The following is a 19,714-nucleotide window of genomic DNA, read 5'->3' on the forward strand; positions in this document are numbered from 1 at the left end:
CTGGCAAAATTGAAGCAGGCACGAGTCAAATCAAAGCACAACCGGATGAAATTAGGTGTTCCCCAAGCCAAATCGAAGCACAGGCCGATGACATCGAAGAAGAGGCGGGCAAAATTGAAGCAAAGGTGGGCAACCTCGGAGCACAGGTAGATCAAAACTGAGGTCGCGTAGGCCAAATTGAAGCACGAGCTGGTGAAATTGGCGATGTTGTGGACAAATTGGAGCTATGCACCTTGCCTCATCCACTCCCATCACCATGTTGCGGTCTCCGCGTCTCTGCTGCATCCGGGGCGGCGGTGCAGCCTACGCCGGTGTCCTTGGCCCCAAATGAGCCGCGTGGATGTGCTATCGGAGGTGACGAGCACAAACTAATTGGGCTGCAGCACAGCGTCCACACGGATGCCTCTAGCTGCATGGAGTAGGCCAATCGAATGAAGCTTGCACAGCCTATGCCTCCGCCCCATGCTCTGAGATTAACTTCTTGCTTGCTTGCGTTAACATGAATTTGCAGTTCTGCAACGGGCTTCCCTCTCACGACGTTCCTCCTCGGCTTGATATCCTCATCCACGGCGTGCCTCAATGCCTCCCTCAGTGCCTCAGTGCACCCACCATGACTCAGAACTGCCACTTACAAGCGGGTCCCACCTGTTAGCAAGTCCTGGTTAGCTCTTCAATCCACGTCAGCATGCTAGTGTGGCAAAACCACCGTACAAAATTGTCTGAGGGGGTTATTTGGATGGTTTTTTTAAAGGTGGAGGGGTAAGATATCTGTTTTTGTAGTTCAGGGGGTTAAGTAGCCTACTCATGATAGGTGAGGGGGTTATGTAGACTTTTCCCCATTCTTCTTGCCAGATACTTGTTGCATCCTCTTCAGCTCTCGCCTTCCTCTTCATCAACTTCACCAGAATCGCTTTAATCCTAGCATCCCATTCAGGATCAACTCACTTGAATGCCCCGCATTTCTCCCCTTCCTCCTGCAGATACCGATTACGCTTACTCTAGTACTAGCATCCAAAGATCTATGAGCATTGGAACAAGTTGTTGTTTACCTTGTAGCAGCATGCAAAATGGTACCATGGTTGTCACATGTCCAATCATACTTCACATGGACAACCATCCCATGCTCGCAAGCATCTTCAGGATCCACCACGGTAATGTCACAGTCAGGCGACCTCATTCAGAAGCTATCAATAACTCCAGGCGACCAAGGAAGCTAGTAAAATACAAGAACCTATCATACTACCAATCCAAATTAGAATCTAATTGCATCACGAAATTGAAATTCAGTTCCTTCAACCCAGATCCCCAATAGCACGACCCATAGTTTCAAGAACGATGGGGACAAGAAGCCAAAATAATTGGAACTTGGAGCTCACCTGATCAGAGTTCATCTCCTTCTCTGTTTTGGTCCGATGCGCTATTCCTACCATGGGCTACCACTGTTGACGGTAGTTAGCACGCCAATTTATGAACCGCAAGTGCACGGATCAATTGTAGCTCTTTACTCAGAGTACTTCTCCAAGGTTTATCAATCCGTGGAACTTATAGCACAAGATCTATTTCAATTAGCATTGTTAGTATGAACTTGGTGTTGATGAGTGATTCAGATCCAATCTACTAAGCATGTACAGATAGATAATAGATAGAGCAGAGGTAACCAATCTAGAACAACCTAGACTATGCATATGTTGTAATTCTGAGCATGGATAGCAAAGCAATATAGATATGATCTTAGTAAGAAGCATCTTTAAATCTACATCTTCTGTCCGGCTCCTGAAAAACCCCACCTTACACAAGAAAGATCCCATCACGATCCCCTCTATCAACGCAGGTAGATTAAGAGCACAATCAAAAGAACATGTTATACTCATCGGTAGATCAGGCATGCAAATCCAATCACCACAACCACAAGAACATCATAAGCAATCTATTATCGATCATAGATTGAAAAGCAAGCAAACCCAAAAGAGCATAAAACCATAAAAGGAGATACTTAGATTGCTAGAAATAAGAACACATCTATTACTTCACCATGAATGATTGTACATCACAAGATCACAACCGAGATCCTACCTTGATCTTGATGACTCCTAGCTCCAGAACTCCGGCGTGGATCTTCCTCGCAGAGTGATCACGCCGGCTAGGGCTTAGCTATGCTAATCCCTAGACAACTGCACGGCCCTTGGCTCTCTGAAGTGGTGTCCCTCAAGCTCCTTCTGCTTCTCCAGTGCTTCACGTCGAGTATGTCATCTTGGATGTGGGGCCCGGTGGTTTTTCGGGATATTTATAATCTGGAGAGCGCGTGGCAAAAACTGGAGGCGAGGGGATGAAGGAGCACCCCAGGCCGATCGGCCTGGGTGGGTCCAGGCTGATCGGCCTGGGCCTTCCTTTTACCCGCTCGTGTCTTGCTTCGTTCCCAAGTCTTCTTAGGTGCTCTAGAGTCTTCTTTTTCACTTGCATGTGGGCATGGCATGTCGATAGCTTCAGGATGAGATAACTTTGTAAATGTTCACTTGATCCTCTTTGATCCCGAACTGATCTTCGCAAACTTAGCCCTTAAGTCATCTTGGAGGATTGCTTGCCTAAAACGAGCTCGAGATGGGACTAGGGAACCCTGGAGGCCGATCGGCCTAAGCCCTTCCTGGGCTCGTTGGCCTTCGTCTTTGTCTGGTTCATTGCTTGTTTCAGGCTTTATCCAAAAATACTCATTTAGGTCCAATTTCCTGCGAAAATAGAATATCCTCCAAAATATGTTGCACATGTGAAAATGACCGATTTATTAGGTGTGATCAATAGTTTAGGTATTAAATTCATGTCATTATTGAAGGTAAATAGGGGTAAAAGTGTGTTAATAACGAACGTCAACAGCCACGCTACTGAGCTGTAGATATGGGCACCGATTTTCGTGGGAAGGGGGGCTTTTCTCACGCAAGCATGCCGATTTTCTCTGGAAGTGCGAGATTTTCTCACGCCAAGTATCAAAATATATTGCAGCAACTCACCTTATGTGGGACGCAGGTAGGCAGGGCTTATCTACTATATAAAAAAATTTAAGGATATAAACTGACAAGTGGCTACAGCATAGCGGTTGGCTCAAGACTTTCCAATCGATCGGTGACAGTTCAACCCAAGGGAGGAGCATGTTTTCCTTTTATTTTCCCTCCCTATTTATCAGCTTATACTTCGATATGAGATCCTGGTTGGTTTATAATATTTTCGCGGACCTTATATTGTCACAAAACCATCGTGTAACATTGAGTGATGTTTTCTATTTGTCTTCAGTAGCAACTTTATGACGTTTCGTAACTTCGTCACTAAATTTGCTCGGATGCAAAATTTTATGATATTTTTAGCTAAAAACGTTATAGATTTATGACATTTTGATATGTGTCATAAAATTTTCATCATAAATTGGAATATTTCTTGTAGTGGTTATTGAAAGGAGCTGCAGCTATTTGTTGGGCAATTTGGCTCACAAGGAATGATACTGTTGCAGACTAAAAACTTTTTGCAGGTTTGGCTTCTGGTGTCTAGAGCTATACATTTCTTCGCATCCCATGAATAGCCTTTCTTTTTCGAATTGGTCAATAATTGGTTAATAGTGTTAAACACTGTATGTTAAACTTAAGTATGCTTGTTCGAGGGTTTGAAGCCAGAATTTTTTTTCATAATCTAAAAACAACTCATAGGTATGAAAAATGATCCACACCCATGCCTAGGTATCGGATTTCAGTACCCAGTACCCACTATGTGCGCAAAAGGACATTATTTTTTATCCTTGTTATCATCATCTCGATGATCTATGAGCTTCAGTCTAAATACGTTTTGTTTTTCAGATTCATGCCTCAATTTATTTAAGGAAGTCCAGTCCTGCAGTCCTCACTTTCGTTCCTTCAAGCATAGTACCCCCAACCATATAAAACTATTACTCTATTAGATGATGCTCTGTATTATCAATCCGGACAAAAAAATATTCGATGCCCCTTGTATTAGGTTATTATTAGGGGCTATTTGCACTTGTTTCGAAGCGTTAAAGAATATCAATATGAACTGGTGATGTGTGCCAATCCGGACAGAAGTTATTCGACGATCCGATCAAAGTTAATTTGGCATTGTCAACCCATGGTGCATGGTGCATGCATCAAAGGAGCAAACGGGTACATCAACTTGGAATTATTTTCCTCTACGCCTCAATTAACCCAATCCAAGCATTCTATAAATACCACCTCTCTGCCCTCATTGATCTCACAGCACAGAATACATATCTCCATCCCTCTAGAGCCTCCGATCATCGTTGCCAACAATCCCACAGCTACTACATGCATGGCTACTCCCTCTCGCTCCTTGCTTTTTCTCTTCCTCTGCCTGCCAATAGTCCTGGCAATGGCTAGTAGCCACACAGATAAAACTGATCCATTTCCGTGCGCGCGTCCCGAAGAGAATGAGATTCGCCTTCATACGTACTTGCACCAATTCCCTGCCTGGCCTAATGTCTCAAACCCTAACGAAGTAGGTTCACGACTGGGTTCTAACGGGTATCTCGGGCATGTAGGATTTCTCTACATGGTATTCTTAGGTGAACTAAATCCTAAGCATTTGGGTCGCAGTCTCCCTTTTGAAGCAGGCCTTTATTAGAACACAATTGATCAAGCTAGTAGGCTGCGATCTGCAACACTATAACCCTTGAGCCTGTTCGCTTCAGCTTATTCAGCCGGCTTATCAGCCACCAAATAGTATTTTCCTCTCATAACAAATCAGCCGTTTCAACTTTTCAGCCAGCTTATAAGCTGAAGCGAACAGACTAAGGGGATCACCTTTTCCAACAGCCTTGCATTGAGGGTCAAAAAGGGTCATGATCGCTTCCTAAGCCGTGTGGTCGATCAGTGGTCACTTTAGAATGTATGGCATGAATTATAAGGTTATTTTGTTTCGTTGCGACAAATTTTTGACTGAGTATTACTCTATTCTTACATCGTTTTGTGACACAAATTTTATATTATTATATTCAAATTTGAAAAAAATACTTTCTTATGGTTATACTTCTATATCGTATGAATGTAGTAAGTGTCGACCAAAGCCTTGTCCTAAGTAAATGCATGTTGTAAAATCCTAAAGAAAAGCATGTGGCAAAACGGAGGGAGTACATTCGGAAGTGATCACTGTAGCTAAACATTTGTGGCTAGGAACGGAGCTTCAATGCTTCACAACAACTAACAGCCACGAGGCTGCCAGCTCCACTAGGGTGTCAACTGTGTTAAGTAAGGAATTGAATCAACCAGCCATTTTTAAGCCTATTTCCAACAAAAATGTGTGTTAACTACAGCATGTGGCAGAGGATAGCAAAAATGAGGTTGTGGAATGGGGTCCAAACATTGTCCGAATCCACCTTTAATACTATTTTTTATCGAAACAGATGGGAACCCCCTATTGATTCTTTTTTCTGCTTATACTGTAGTACTAAAGAAAAGTCCTAATACATCACATCTTCTTTATTTGTTAAGTGCTACTCGTAACACTTTTGTGCATGGAACAGTTTTGCAGGGTCCACACTTGGAAGTGTTGGGCCTCATTAACCCTCCATACCTCACCGGTGATCAGTGTTCCTGGGCCATCATGGGTGGCACTGGAGTATTTACTAATGCACACGGTACTATCAACTACAAAGATGTCCAAAGTACCGTGAGCAGCATAACTGATGTCGTTAGAGAGCTTGACATTCATATATTCTACACTCCATAAAACATCACCAGAGGTAAGTACGTACAACTCACTACATCAGTTTTATACCTATCTTTTAGTTCCAAGTGCACTCCAACCCTTTGCTGAAATGAAAACTAAAAGCTAATCCATTGTGGGTCTCTTGTAACGCCAAATTTGTGAGGCTATATGCCATATTCTCATCATTTATATCAGAACTGCAGAGGGCTCTGGTATGACCAATGCTGTCTAGTAACTCCAGCAGTACTTGAATGTATCAATCTATACACATTCATGTAGTTTACAAACTGTAGTTGCAAACTGAAGGATCTCAAATTTATCATTCACAAGCATCCACAGCTGCGCTGAAGTATTTGAAATAGAACATTTTCTACTAGCTTTCTCCATTATTCGCGTTAATGGTCTATGTGGCAATCTTTAAGATTTGCCTTGATTTTATTTTGCTCTATCCAGGTTAAATTTACAGCTGTTATTTAAAGTGAAACTGGTCATATCGAATAATGACATCGCCAAACTGCTATGGAGAATTTGCAGAAGTATCATCGGTTACGTTGATAATTTAAAGAAAATATGTGTCCGTGGAAGCTTGCGGTGTGCTTGTTTGCCATTCTGTCGGCTTGCCTGCAGTGCCATCAATATTTTACACTTTCTGTTTCTGTGTATGTCAAATAATAGGTGGTCTCAATCATGGGACTATGTATCTTGGCTGTAGATCCATGTTCAGTTATTTGGAGGTGCCTATGTAATGCTTGGATGGATGCTCCGAGCGAGTCTTTTTCGTTTTCCTTTTTCTTTTCTTTTCCTACCTATTTTTCTTTTCCTACCTATGATCTTCCAAGGTCGTAGTCTTGTATTTTCTGCTATACCAATGAAACATGCACTATTTGTACATCGTTCTTTCAAAAACTTTCCATAAAAAAGAAAAATTTAATATATTCCTCTAGTTGTGGCATTTGATTAGTCTTGATGTATACTAACTGTATGCAGAAACAATAGCATATAAAATATCTTGCATTGTCGAAAGAGAATGCAAGTATTCTTGGTCCATGAGGTTCGAAGTGGACGCAGGAAATGCTCCCAAATCACTGTAGAGGATTTTTCAGATTATCATTGTCTCCACTGTTGAAAACATAGGCTTTTCTCTCTTGCGAGCATGTGGTTATGCTAATCTCTCTTTTATTGCCGGCAGGACAACGCAACTACGCAAGTTTACCATTAAGACAAATATTAATAAGTTGCTCTAGTATACCCTTCCTCTCACACGAGTACTAGTTCCTTTCAGACTCGAAAGAATACCAGCCTATTTGTCAATCTTAGCCAGCCCAGGTAGGAGGAGGAAATGGGTTAGGAATAGAAAAAAGAAAAGTAGAAATGAGACATGCTTCGATGAGATCTGAGTCCACATTCTTTTGTCCAGGTCCAGGAATTTGCTATTGGAATTCCATAAATTTTGTGAAACCAACCTAAGTTTAAATGAATTTCATGTTTATTTTGTGTTATAGATACCCACTCTTCCTACAAGTTTGCCATATAACCACACGTAATCACACGGAACCCACTTGTCCTCTAAGTCCAGGTGGCATGCCACCTATCATGTATAGTCGGCCCAGCCTACCCTTGTTCAGGTAGCCGGCTTGGTCCTCCTTGAGAATATTTGGAATCCTTATCCTTCACAATTATGTTCAATACCACTTACACTACCTACCTAGGGTGAATGCAGCCCACTTGGACACCTCTAGAGGGGGCGTATGGTTTTGGTTACTTTTCATTTGCATATGAAAATACTACCCAAAATTCCTTTACGGCGATGCTTGCCAACATCTGAACGGAGGCAGAAACCATAACGACAGTACGGTTAGGCAAACCATGCTACTACTTCTGTTCCATATTATAGGTCGTTGGTACTTTAAAATTCATAGTTTTTATTATTCATCTAGATATACATAGTAAAAATTATGAATCTAGAAATACTAGAATAATCTATAATTTGAAGCGAAGGGAATACTTATAGGTGGAGAACAAGGATTGTGATTAGGGTTCTATGGATTTAGGTTGGGGATGGCATGGTTCCAATTTCTGGGGATTGCGGGCCTAGAGTGATCCGGGAGGCAAACTATACCGACAGGACGGCTAGGCCAGAAAAGGATTCTATGACTCAGATTTGCTTTGCTTTGTAAAAGAAACACACAATTGAGAAAATAACGAGATGGAAAGTGTCAAATGGTCATTCTATTCACAAACGAATAACCCAGATGTTGGAATCTTCAACACATTTCAATACTAATTTAACATCAGCGTCTGCATCTGGTCAGATCTTATTCACATCCACAACACAATCTGAGGGCTTGGGCTTTCTAAAACTTGCCACTAAATTAGTGCAAGAGTTAGTTCCTAGCACTAGGATCATAAGAACTAAAACTGGTGCTACTTAGAGTGTACAACCAACCTCTTTGCGACCAATCGAATACCAGCATTTTGCTGATAGTCGTATATTTCCAGAGAAAAGAAGGCGTCAACCTTGCTCCCTCGGACAAACAGAGAGTCCAGTTCCGTGGCATCTACATTGCTAAAAACAAGCTTCTGAATGTTGCCACTAGGCTCCTTCTGGCATATATCTGTTGTGTAGATCGCAGAGTCACCGCTGACAATAGTTGGGATGCTGCAGGGTAAGGCCAATGTTAGAACTCTGAAAATCATAAGCACTTCAAGAGCACAAAATGAAAAGGGGGCACAGAACTCACTTTAGGCGGACAGTTGGGCGATTCACATATCCATACTTCTTAACCAGGGCTCTCCATTCAGAGGTGCTGCCTGATTCCTGAGATGACCTTCGAGCAAGATCATCACAAAACTCCAGAACCTTACTGAGATTATCGGGGATGTCTACAACTATGTTTAACTTCGGTCGGCCTGCATTGTCTAGAAACTTTGTACTAACCCCAAACTGGACTTTCAAGCCTGCAGAACAAAGCTGTAGTGGGCTGTCTTTGTGTTGGACAGATAACCTCCGACCAAATTGGTGCAATGGAGCAACTGAGATTTTAATATACTCAGTCGAAATATCATCTGGCTCGAGAAACCCAGAATAACCACTGGAACTTGCATCCAACTGTGTGGTGGTATCTAACTTCATTTCCTCAATATGTGATACCAACTCAACGGATTCCCTGCTTGTTGAAGGATCACTTGTTCCTTGATTACTTCCCTCAGGCAACGCACCGTCAGCTGGACAAACTGTGCGCTGCCGTTTTGAAGAATCAGGTGAAGAGTTTGCTTCGGGTTTTGGCGCCTCAGGAGAAGCAGCCCCATTAGCTCGGCTCCTTGTCATTGCACGCTCAACAAGGTTCTCAACAGTAAGCACCTCTGGAAGACTTGCCTCCTGTCAGGGTAACTTTGGAATTTAGCCAATAGATTATCTCCAACAGTGAATAAACTTAGCTACAAATATACCACAACAATATGATGATTCACTCTCTTTTCAGGGAATGTTATTTCTGTAGTAACTGAAGTTATTTAAAAGAATGTGAGGGGCAGCATCAATTACACCTCTATAGTTCGATTGCAAATTATTTGCAGAAAACTGCAAGTCTGCAACAAACTGAACAGAGAACAAAAAGGAGAAAAGAGCTACAAATTTCCATATGAAGCAGCAGTTTTCAAATTATTTGTGGATAGCCTAAATATAAAAATATTATCATATTGAGGTACTGAGCTACTCCAGATGCCTACATGGGGAACGGGTATGGGAGAAAATACCAAAAGTGCTTTCAGGCAAAGAAACAAATATTGATGTGACTGGAACAGCCCAGCTGATGAAATTAACCAGGCATGGGAAAATAGTGGATGCAAACATACCAGGAACAACACTGTAGCACAGTACTTCAGAACTTCAAGGTTCATTCTAACATCATCAAGACTCCTGTAGAAAAATTGCAAATAAAATTAGTGAGAGGTCGTTCGCTCCAACTCTGTATAGGCCAAGATAAAATCAAAGAAGCAAGGGAAATTGAAATTTCTATGTCGTAATTAATATCATCAATGGTCAGCGAACTGAGGTTGCAGAAGAATGCGTAAAGGGAAACTAGAATGAAGAATATTTAACAACATAAATTGGAGATTATTGATTAGCAGTTTTAATGGCAGTTCTTCATGCCAGGTAGATAGTTGTTCTGGTGACAAGAAGATGTACTGAGGAGCTATAGTGATGCACTGCATAATTATGACATCTATTTAGCGTGCTATATCTAAAGGAAAGAACCATCATAAGACACAAGCCATCTTTTGGGGTATTAGCTTGTCCAGATGAGCCAACCCCAAGATGGGCACATACGACCCAGGTTGGCTTTTTGGACATCCTGGAAGGTATGATGATGCTTAGTTAGAAATGTGAAGAGATAAAGGACACCATTGTCCAACAAAATTCCTCATATGGCTAGGGCAACCTAGATGGACACAACTGAGATGGGTTGCAAAATACAAGCTAAAAGGATTCCAAGCCAAGTTACATAAATTGAAGTGATGCAAAGGGTGAATATGTGCCCCATATTAAAATGGGAAAAGGTGTATATGAAAACTAGATGTTGAAAAGGAAGCAATTAGAATTCAAATGCAATGGTTTCACTTGAATTAGCATGATATTTACCTGTGCCTTTGCTTCCCTAGACCAAAGTAATTTGCCAAGCTTGCCATCTGCAGGTGAAAGGGATAAGAACAGAACATGAGATATCCCTTCTAATCTCAGAAAGAACTGAAAATTTCCAATAGAAGTCAAGAATGTTCGCTTAATAAAACCTCAGCTATCATTATTACTCATATCTTCCTAAACACACTTTTTAAAATTACAAGCTAGTCAACACATAGTTCTTTACCTTCATGTCCCCTGCTCTCCTCCCAAACCGCTGGGTAAGTAGAGGTAAGGTGTCTATCAGTCCCTTTGGCTCCGGAGGTGGTCGACCAACCTCAGCAAATGCCTCCCTTATTCTTGCGGAATCAAACCTCACAATGTTGTGCCCTGCCCATACCCTCCCTGTCAAAAGTTCAAAAGAGTTCTTTCAGTGATTGGGCCATTTTGCGGAAAGTTCAGGTTCATACTTAACAAGACGATGCTCTCAGCCTACAGTCTTTTCTATGCCTTTGAGACTAATGAAGAACCTAGAAGGACTAGTTGATGCTATGACCTCAATAAGTAGCTGAATAGCAGGCCGTAATATAGTTTGATTGACTCCTAGTTTCTGCATACCATGGCAATGCACAAACATATACCACCTAGCTTGCACATGACACCAATTGTAGAGAGATGATCGATTGTAAATTCGCACGGCATGAGGTACAACAAAGGAATTCTCTTCTAATTTGACAATAACAGTGCCATGATAACATTAACACAACGAATATTGGCCATTTCAGACGCTAAATGCTCGTACAACATGGCATTGTTTGTTTCCCAATTAACAGATCGATCAATGAACTCATAGCACCATACGAAAAGGAGAGGAATCGTGACGGTATAACAGGAGGCCCAGCGCGCTCACCGTTGAGGAGGTCGTAGACTGCGTCGGCGACGTCGCGAAAGGGCGGCGCCCCGGATACGGCGTCCCGCGTGATGCCGTTGCAGCGCACGGAGGCCGCGGAGACGGCGGAGGCCGGGTCGGCGGGGCGGATGAGCGTGGCGTAGGAGGCGACCTCGACGAGCCTGCGCGGGCAGACGAGGATGGCCCCGAACTCGAGCAGCGCGTACCCCTGGCCGGCCCGCTGCGGGACCGAGGTCTCGACGTCAAAGAAGGCGATCTCGGGGCCCCCGGCGCCCGGGAGCGCGTTCCCCTCCGGCGCCGGCGCCGCGGCGCTGTCGGACGCGGGCGCGGGAGCGGAGGAGTCGGAGGACGTCGCCATGCTGTCGCGGCGGCAGGCAGGTGGATGAGGATGAGAGGCGTGTGGCGGGGCGAGGTGGCGGATATATAGATAGATAGGACGGAGAGGAGAGAGAGAGAGGGTTGGGGCTTGCGTGGGGGGAGGGGCGGCGCCGGGGACGAGGAGGGAGGGAGGAGGCGTGAAGGGAGCGACGGCGAGGAGAGGAGGAGGGAGGAGTCGGGCGGGAGGACGCCGGCGCGGGGCGGTGGCGTGGGGACGGGGGTTTGGGTTTGGGCGAGCAGGTGGAATTGGAATAGGAGTTTGTTTTCAATTGCTTTGTTCCGGTCGGTCGCTTCCGGGTTAAGGAAGGCACGTTTGCTACTTGCTGTGCTAGCCGGCCGTGTAAATGCTGCGGAGTGGCACGTAGACGTAGGGGCGCTGGCTCCCAGAGGCCGAATCCGTGTTGGGGTACCATTTGTCCATGGGTCTCCTCGACTGTCCACAAGGACTTCCTTACCCCGTCGCAAACAAAATACAGCCCTTGTACCTGCTAACCACGCCAACCACAACTTTATTATTCCTTCCATCCCAAATTATAATTATACAGAGTCGTAGATTTTACTATTCACTCAGATATATCCCATTCTATCTTGAGAGCCCTGCCTACTAATCAAGTAATCAAGTAAATAGGTATTTCCACGATTGCGGCGTGGTGAGCTGTGGCGTGCAACCTTAATTCCCCGATAGCGATAGAATCACTAATTAATCGAGATGCTGGACTCGTTCACAAAACGAAATTGAGCTGCTTTCTCGTGGAGCACTCTGTGTCTGCAAACTGTTGCTCTCGTGGAATCAACATGTTAATCCATTGCTTCTGGGCACTGACGTGGTTACTTGCTTTCTTGCCTAGACCGTTAAGTTGCCGCATCTCGCGACCGTCAAGAGCAGATCGACGTTCAATTGTGGTGGTACGGGCAGCATTCCGTTTTGCGTCAGGGCTGATTGGTCGCGTGCATTCCTACGCTCATCCTTTCCTATGAGCAAGCAATTAAGCAATCCACGCACAGATTATAGACCGGTAATTAGCTTGATTGAGCACGCAGCCGGCACTTGTTCTGCATTTTTTTTTTAAGAGAGGAATGCAACTGGGCCAATTTGGCGGGTGGGCTTTCCTCCTCCCCCCGAGTAAAAGAAGCCCAAGGCCCATGCTGCGGGGATTTCCTTCACAAAGTTCCCAACTCATCAGAGAGCCCAAACTCAGGTTTCTCTCTACTTCCATCCATGGCGGCGGGCGGGCGCTTGGCTCCGGCGAGTGCCGGCGGCGGCGCCGGCTATGCCGCGCGTACCGTGCGCTCTTCCCGCCCTCCCGACACCTCCTCCGCCGGCCCCAGTCCTGGAGGCGCCTGCACTCGCGCTCCCCGCCCGCGGTGCCTTCATGGACCTCATGGCCGTCCCCAAGAAGAAGGTCGGTCACCCTCTTTTCTGCTCCTAATGAGATAGTTGGTGCGGCGCATCTTACGGAGTTACGGGGCTGTGGCAGTGTGGTGTGTGGTCTTGTAATCATGCTGTGTGCCGTTGGGGAGCCCCAGTAGTGAAGAGTGCGCGCACCAGGTGCTCGCTGAATTGCTCCTGAGCCGTGTGGCCACAGAGCTGCCATTTCTCATGCTCCTTGGTTGTTATGTTTTACCTGCACTTCGTTCCCGTAAAATACAGTTATTGAGGATGACAACTGGCAGCAAGAATATCCTTGCTTCAACATGCATTTTTGTTCCATTTAGGTGCGCATATGCATCTTAGGTTTGCAAGGAGAAGCAAGCTGCTTTTTTATGGGGAGCTTTGGCAAAAATAGTCGCGACCGGTTTTGGTTATCTGGCCTCAGTCATCCTTGCATATTGGCATGCGTCCAGTTTTAGCTCTTGATCAAGGGATATACGTGGTTAGTCTCGTTTCAATCAGCTTTATTTTGGTTGTACTGAGCAATTTGTAGTCATCACATCCTGCAAGCAGTACTTTCTTTTGTTCTAGTTCTAGCAAGTAGTTTTTTGTCATGGGGAAGGTTGACTTATAGAATATCATGTATTTCAGGTCTCGAAGTATAAGAAGGGACTGAGGAATGGACCCAAAGCTCTAAAGCCTGTTCCAGTGATAGTGCGTTGCAGGTAAGCCTGAGAATTACAGTGTACGTCATTTTTTATTTTTCTTAGATGTGCATCATATCTAGTTAATATATCTGTTGCTCACCAATGGTTGAAGTGTTACTGCTTATGGTCGGAAATCTCTGTGAATTTCTGCTCTGGATTTCGTAATCCACAATGCGCACAAAGATCTATTGTTGGTTCTCCAGACATAATTTTAACCTTCTGTGAAAACAGAACATTTGGATATGTCAAATGGGTTTTTTTGTTATTTGCAGCTGGGTTATTGGTAGAAAAAATTGGTACAGGTTAAGGTTAGATTCCTATTTGTACCTGTAAAACGTGTTCGTTTCAGAGGGCACCTCACACCATCACGACGTCGTGTGCTTCCTGTCAACACAATTTGCAGTCTGCTAACCTGTTGCATTTCGTGTGCTTCCTGGCAACACAATTTGCAGCCTGGGTTATTGTGCTTGTTGGCAATAAATGTCTTCAGGATGTCAGTACCTTGTTTTCAAACCATGAGTCACCTGTCTTTGTTTTTACACTACTCCTCCGTCCCAAAATAAACGCACATCTCACTTCTCGAGGAGTCAAACTTTTTAAGCTTGATCAAAATTTATACAAAAATATGCAACTATTTATGATGTATAATAAGTACCATTAGATTGAGTACTAAGTATACTTTCTTAATAAATTTATTTGGAGATACAAATGTTGATACTATTTTATATATTCTTAGTTGAACTTAAAAACTTTTGACTTATCGAGAAGCGAGATGTGCGTTTATTTTGGGATGGAGGGAGTATGCCCTGCCATTATGCGATATAAGGGGGTGTTTGTTTCCTAGGGGATAAACTTTAGCCTCTGTCACATCGGATGTTTGGATACTAATTAGGAGTATTAAATATAGGCTAATTACAAAACTAATTGCACAGATGGAGGTTAATTCGCGAGACGAATCTATTAAGCCTAATTAATCCATGATTTGACAATGTGGTGCTACAGTAACCATTTGCTAATGATGGATTAATTAGGCTTAATAGATTCATCTCGCGAATTAGCTCAGGACTTCTGCAATTAGTTTTATAATTAGCTCATGTTTAGTCCTCCTAGTTAGTATCCGAACATTTGATGTGACAAGGGCTGACCTTTAGTCCGAAGATCCAAACACGCCGTAATTTGTGCAAACACGCCGTAATTCTTAGTAAATTTATTTGGAGATACAAATGTTGATACTATTTTATATATTCTTAGTTAAACTTAAAATTTTTTGACTTCTCGAGAAGCGAGATGTGCATTTATTTTGGGATGGGGGGAGTATGCCCCGCTCGTGTTCTGCAGGTGTTGCGGCCGGGTGAAGCTGCCGCACTTTTACTGCTGCAGCGGGGAGCGAGGGAACCCTGATTCTTCAAGCTCATGATGTACCCAGCTTTGGAATCTTTGAAACCGGATAGAAAGAGACATGATGGGACGCCGGATGCGCGAAGCCGATAGACTAGAAGGAACTTAACAGTGCGCTGGTTCCAGTTCCTTCTAGTCGATCCATCTCCACTCTTTTTTTTTTCTTTTTGAAATGAATCCATCTCCACCCTTGTAATCTTGTAGTCAGTCTACTCTTTCGCCGGCGCGGCTTGGCATCCTGAAATAATCATCTTGGGATCTTCATAAATAATCTGTGTATCGTCTTCAGGTGCCCTGATTACGACTATTGCCTGTGCCGCATATAATCTTGGTGTAGGGTTTCAGTAAACCAATGAAGCATGAGGTGAGCAGCATGGTTGAGATTCTTGGCCCCAGTCTGCTGTCTAGGCCTCTAGGGTGAGGAATCAGCTACTTGGCCGCAACCTTATCTTTGGGACAGACAGGTTGCCTCCCAGTCTTGCTAACGCTGCCTCATCTTGGGCTGAGCCCTTGGATTCCGTCTTGCAAAGGACGGCTTGTCTGCCGTTGGGCGTCTCCTTTTTTTCTTCCAGTCGAAGTGATTTCAGGGAAGGGCCGACGGGGATCAATCATCGATCAGAAAAGGAAAAAGGGAGGCGCACGCAGGGCACAGCGTGATGCTAACGCAAGGCATTTGCATATGCTTATCCGCCGACTTTTCACCCTTTGCACTGAACAAATAGATGCATTCAAAGATATCCATTGATCTTCCACTAAGATCAACCGTATATGTGTAAGTCCAGTCTCAATGGAAGTTTATAGATAGTTTCATCAGCATTAGTTCCTATGGCACATCAGCAATTTTGCTGATTTGGCAAAATCTTTACGAAAAGAGAGAGGATGGAGTTCCATGAAATGAGAGGGGAGGAATCATCCTCATTAAACCCAGCAGGCACAGTTGCTAAGTTTGCAGTCTTGTAACAGTGCAATCAAATGCATGGCTAAAATTCGTAGAGATTACATGAATTTTCAAAGTGTGGATTCGTGCGCACAGCAGACACGCCGATCTAGCACCCGGAAGACGTTTGCGATGTTGACACGCCCGTCAGCCAATTCCGTCAACGGTCACGGTCTGAACTAATTGCTGTTAACTAGTGCTACGACCAGCAGCAGTTTGAAAAGAATACGTTTCCTGCAAGAATCTTCCAAAGATATACTACAAAAAAATCCCACGCAACTTCAGAAATCAGAAGACAGCGAGTTTGGCTGACGGCACCACCCGCTGCTGCAAAGTGCAAACACGAGACAAGGAGAAGAGAACCGGTCGTCGTCAGCTTGGTGTGGATTCAACGTGCACATTGTGGACCGGCCCGGCTATTTAAGCCAGCTTCTCTTCTCCCAGACAAGTCCACGCGGCGCCAACGCCTGCCCAACTGACTGTTACACCAACCCCAAAGCCGCCGTCTTCTCCCGTGCCGGCAAGGCATCGATCAGTTGGACAGTTCCCATGGCGCAGCAGGCCAGGCGGGTGCTGCAGGTGGCGCCGCCGGGGAAGGGGGACGGGGAGGCGTTCCCGACGGTGCAGGCGGCCGTCGACGCCGTGCCGCTGGGCAACCGGGCGCGCGTCGTCATCAGGCTGGCGCCGGGGGTGTACAGGGAGCCCGTCTACGTCGCCAAGACCAAGAACTTCATCACCATCGCGGGGGCGGCGCCCGAGGGCACCGTCATCTCGTGGGACAACACAGCCACGCGCATCAAGCACTCCCAGGTATCTGCCTTCGTCCTGCTCGACGGAATGCTCGGGAGGAGTGGCCTTGTCTGCATGCGCTACGGTTACTATGAATTGATCTACCGGTTACTCGATTCCAAGGACAACTTCTGTTGCCAGACCGGACGTACACGTAGCTAATTAACGCAAACCTATGTTGCCAATCACACGGGTTTATTTGAGGCTTTCAGCTGTGCTTGCTTTTCTTTGCAATTGTCAGACGCATGAACCTTTCTTCCGAAACCTCATAGTTTGATCAAAGTCATACCTGACCTCAGGGGGCTTATAAGATTATCCTATGAGCACAGTAAATACTGACGGTGCATAGAGACGGGTAAATTGTTCCCACATGGTTTCACTAATTTTGACCAAGGCGTATAAGATTCTCCAATGTGCACAGTTGGATATTTGGATAGGAAAGACTGTAGCCGCCCCCCATGAGTTCACTCCAGAGCACAATTCGAGATGTGATAAATATTTTTTATGATTCATATATTTAGATCTTAAAAATGATGAACTGTGCTGTTTTCTCTTATAAAGTCGTCCAGGGTTATCGGCACAGGAACATTCGGTTGTGGTACATTCATTGTTGAGGGGGAGGATTTCATTGCAGAGAACATCACGTTTGAAAACTCAGCTCCCCAGGTACTGCTTCTTCGCTTGCCCTCCTGGCACAAACCAATGATCATGTGATAGGCGTGGGATGGGAAGTTGATGTGTGCTAGTCGTGATACAGGGCTCTGGACAGGCAGTTGCAGTCCGGGTGACAGCAGATAGGTGTGCTTTCTATAACTGTCGGTTCCTCGGTTGGCAAGTACGTCTGCTTCTTCATCTCCTGGTTAAATCACATCAATAATCAGGACAATAATCAACAATACTTTTTTAACTTTTAGAAACTCTAATTCGAAACAAAAATGTTTCAGGACACATTGTATTTGCACTACGGAAAACAATACTTAAGAGACTGTTATATTGAGGGCCATTGTGACTTCATCTTTGGTAACTCCATTGCCCTTATGGAACATTGCCATATCCATTGCAAAGCAGCAGGATATATTACTGCTCATAGCCGGAAATCCACTTCTGAATCAACTGGCTATGTATTCTTGAGGTGAGTCTGTTGTATGTAGTTTGTTTCATAAGTCACTTAATCTTTTTTTTTTGAAACTTTATTTTCTTGATTAGTTTTATAAAATTTTTGAAATGTTGCTTCAGCATTTTTTATGTGCCATTTTTGCTTCCTTTTTGCTCTGACACTTGGACAAACACCCAGGTGTATTATTACTGGAAATGGAGAAGCTGGATATATGTTCCTAGGTCGGCCATGGGGACCCTTTGGGAGGGTTGTCTTTGCACACACTTTTATGGATCGATGCATCAAGCCTTCTGGGTGGCATAATTGGGACAAATCTGAGAATGAGCGAACTGCTTGCTTCTATGAGTACAGGTAACTGGATAATTCCATCTAACTATCAGCTGTTGAGATCAACCTGAAATATTGCAAATTGAAGAGGAACCTTAATGTTGTTATCTTACCACTCACATCAGATTGATCCCTCATGCAAAATATTGACATGTGCTCTTCAAGTCATTCTGACCAACTGATTGTAACGTTCTTAGCACTGGCAGGATATATTTTGTGTTGTTATGAACCAAATATTGGGGGTGCTATAGATTGTGGAATGTAGTGCTAACACTAGTATGTTTATATTCATTCCTGCTTTTCAAGTAGCTGGGACTGATTGATGGTAACATTCTTAGCACCAACCAGAAGGCGATATGTTTGTACTGTAAAGAACCTAGTGTGTTCGGGATGCTATGGAGTGTAGACTGTAGCGCTAACTGCTAACACTTGTATACTCACTTTTCTGCAGATGCTCAGGGCCAGGCTCCCGCTCATCAAACCGGGTAGCTTGGTGCAGACAGTTGCTCGATGTTGAAGCGGAGCAGTTCCTCTCTCACACTTTTATCGATCCAGACCTTGATAGGCCATGGCTCCGCCAGATGATGGCAACAAGAGTACCAGCCTCTGCATAGACTGATCCCAGGATCCTTGGTTATCCCTCCTTTCTAGTCCATCAAATAAATAAAGCTGGAGGGTGTATTTAATTTATAAATTGGTAACATTTGGCCAATTAGTATCCACTTTGATCATGTTGAGTGGATGTGTTGGGGTGGGGTTGGGGGGATGTTTTGTTGTGAGAAGCTCTTGTGGCCGAGGCAGGCACTCTGAAAATAAGCAAAGATTAATTCATATACCCTTCCTTTGTCAGCGCTGATGCCTCGGGCATCTCTACGGCTACATCAGCTTACACAGGCTTCTTCCAAGGCTCCATTGAACTTTAGTTCATGGCAGCGCACCTGGAAATCTTGTGCTCCAAACAAATGCCGATTCTTCATGTGGCTGGTTGCCCGTAACAAGTGCCGGACAGCAGTCCGTCTAGCTCGACAAGGACTGCAACATCCCCCGAGATGCTTGCTTTGTAGATTCAGATGTAGTGCCTACCTTCCATCTGTGGGAACGAGAGGAGGAATTGTGGTTGCTTGCAAGGGACCAGAAACGGTGTGCACGCTGCGACACACGGGACGTTTCTCTGTTACTGGCACCGTGACCATGGGCGCCGGCGTCGACCCATGGTGCCTAACAGTGGTCTATGGCCCCCAACCAGACGCGGACAAGATAGAGTTTTTAGATGAACTTCGCGCGGTGCATGCCTGTGTCACACCGGCGTGGATGGTGGCCGGTGATTTCAACCTCATCTAGCTTGGAGGAGGCAGACAAGAATAACAACGTCAACCGCAGGAACATGGGCCGTTTCAGGAGATTTTGTTGATGAAATGCTGTTAAAGGATATCTACCTGC

At 44.6% G+C, this 19,714-nt stretch overlaps 2 protein-coding genes and 1 long non-coding RNA gene across 3 annotated transcripts; 2 read left to right on the forward strand and 1 right to left on the reverse strand.

Annotated features, from left to right (window-relative positions):
- Positions 1–7,932: 7,932 nt before the first annotated feature.
- Positions 7,933–11,855, reverse strand: LOC117840915 (protein NEN1). The gene is made up of 6 exons (XM_034721460.2): positions 11,250–11,855; positions 10,587–10,744; positions 10,361–10,407; positions 9,574–9,637; positions 8,460–9,097; positions 7,933–8,377 (listed from the first exon to the last, which is right to left on the reverse strand). Exons 1-6 carry the CDS (start codon positions 11,605–11,607, stop codon positions 8,143–8,145), a joined length of 1,500 nt encoding a protein of 499 aa, XP_034577351.1. The 5' UTR covers positions 11,608–11,855; the 3' UTR covers positions 7,933–8,142.
- Positions 11,856–13,036: 1,181 nt separating this feature from the next.
- On the forward strand, positions 13,037–15,102 carry LOC117835435 (uncharacterized). The gene is made up of 3 exons (XR_011897051.1): positions 13,037–13,501; positions 13,651–13,724; positions 15,045–15,102. It is a non-coding gene; the product is annotated as an uncharacterized lncRNA (long non-coding RNA).
- Positions 15,103–16,479: 1,377 nt separating this feature from the next.
- Positions 16,480–19,123, forward strand: LOC117839032 (pectinesterase 31). The gene is made up of 6 exons (XM_034719266.2): positions 16,480–16,851; positions 17,392–17,496; positions 17,588–17,665; positions 17,775–17,962; positions 18,125–18,298; positions 18,726–19,123. Exons 1-6 carry the CDS (start codon positions 16,591–16,593, stop codon positions 18,886–18,888), a joined length of 969 nt encoding a protein of 322 aa, XP_034575157.1. The 5' UTR covers positions 16,480–16,590; the 3' UTR covers positions 18,889–19,123.
- Positions 19,124–19,714: the final 591 nt, after the last annotated feature.

The sequence above is a fragment of the Setaria viridis genome, chromosome 9 (genome assembly GCF_005286985.2).
Source record: "Setaria viridis chromosome 9, Setaria_viridis_v4.0, whole genome shotgun sequence".
Lineage (NCBI taxonomy): Eukaryota > Viridiplantae > Streptophyta > Magnoliopsida > Poales > Poaceae > Setaria > Setaria viridis.

What these genes read in the sequence shown, in the direction of transcription:
- LOC117840915 (XM_034721460.2), bottom strand. Translation starts at nt 11,607, where the DNA reads ATGGCGACGTCCTCCGACTCCTCCGCTCCCGCGCCCGCGTCCGACAGC. An exon ending in AGTCTACGACCTCCTCAACG is followed by an intron (nt 10,745 to 11,249) that starts GTGAGCGCGCTG and finishes AACTTTTGACAG; the next exon opens with GGAGGGTATGGGCAGGGCAC. An exon ending in CGCCCAACTGTCCGCCTAAA is followed by an intron (nt 8,378 to 8,459) that starts GTGAGTTCTGTG and finishes CTTACCCTGCAG; the next exon opens with CATCCCAACTATTGTCAGCG.
- LOC117839032 (XM_034719266.2), top strand. Translation starts at nt 16,591, where the DNA reads ATGGCGCAGCAGGCCAGGCGGGTGCTGCAGGTGGCGCCGCCGGGGAAG. An exon ending in ACTGGCTATGTATTCTTGAG is followed by an intron (nt 17,963 to 18,124) that starts GTGAGTCTGTTG and finishes ACAAACACCCAG; the next exon opens with GTGTATTATTACTGGAAATG. An exon ending in GCTTGCTTCTATGAGTACAG is followed by an intron (nt 18,299 to 18,725) that starts GTAACTGGATAA and finishes ACTTTTCTGCAG; the next exon opens with ATGCTCAGGGCCAGGCTCCC.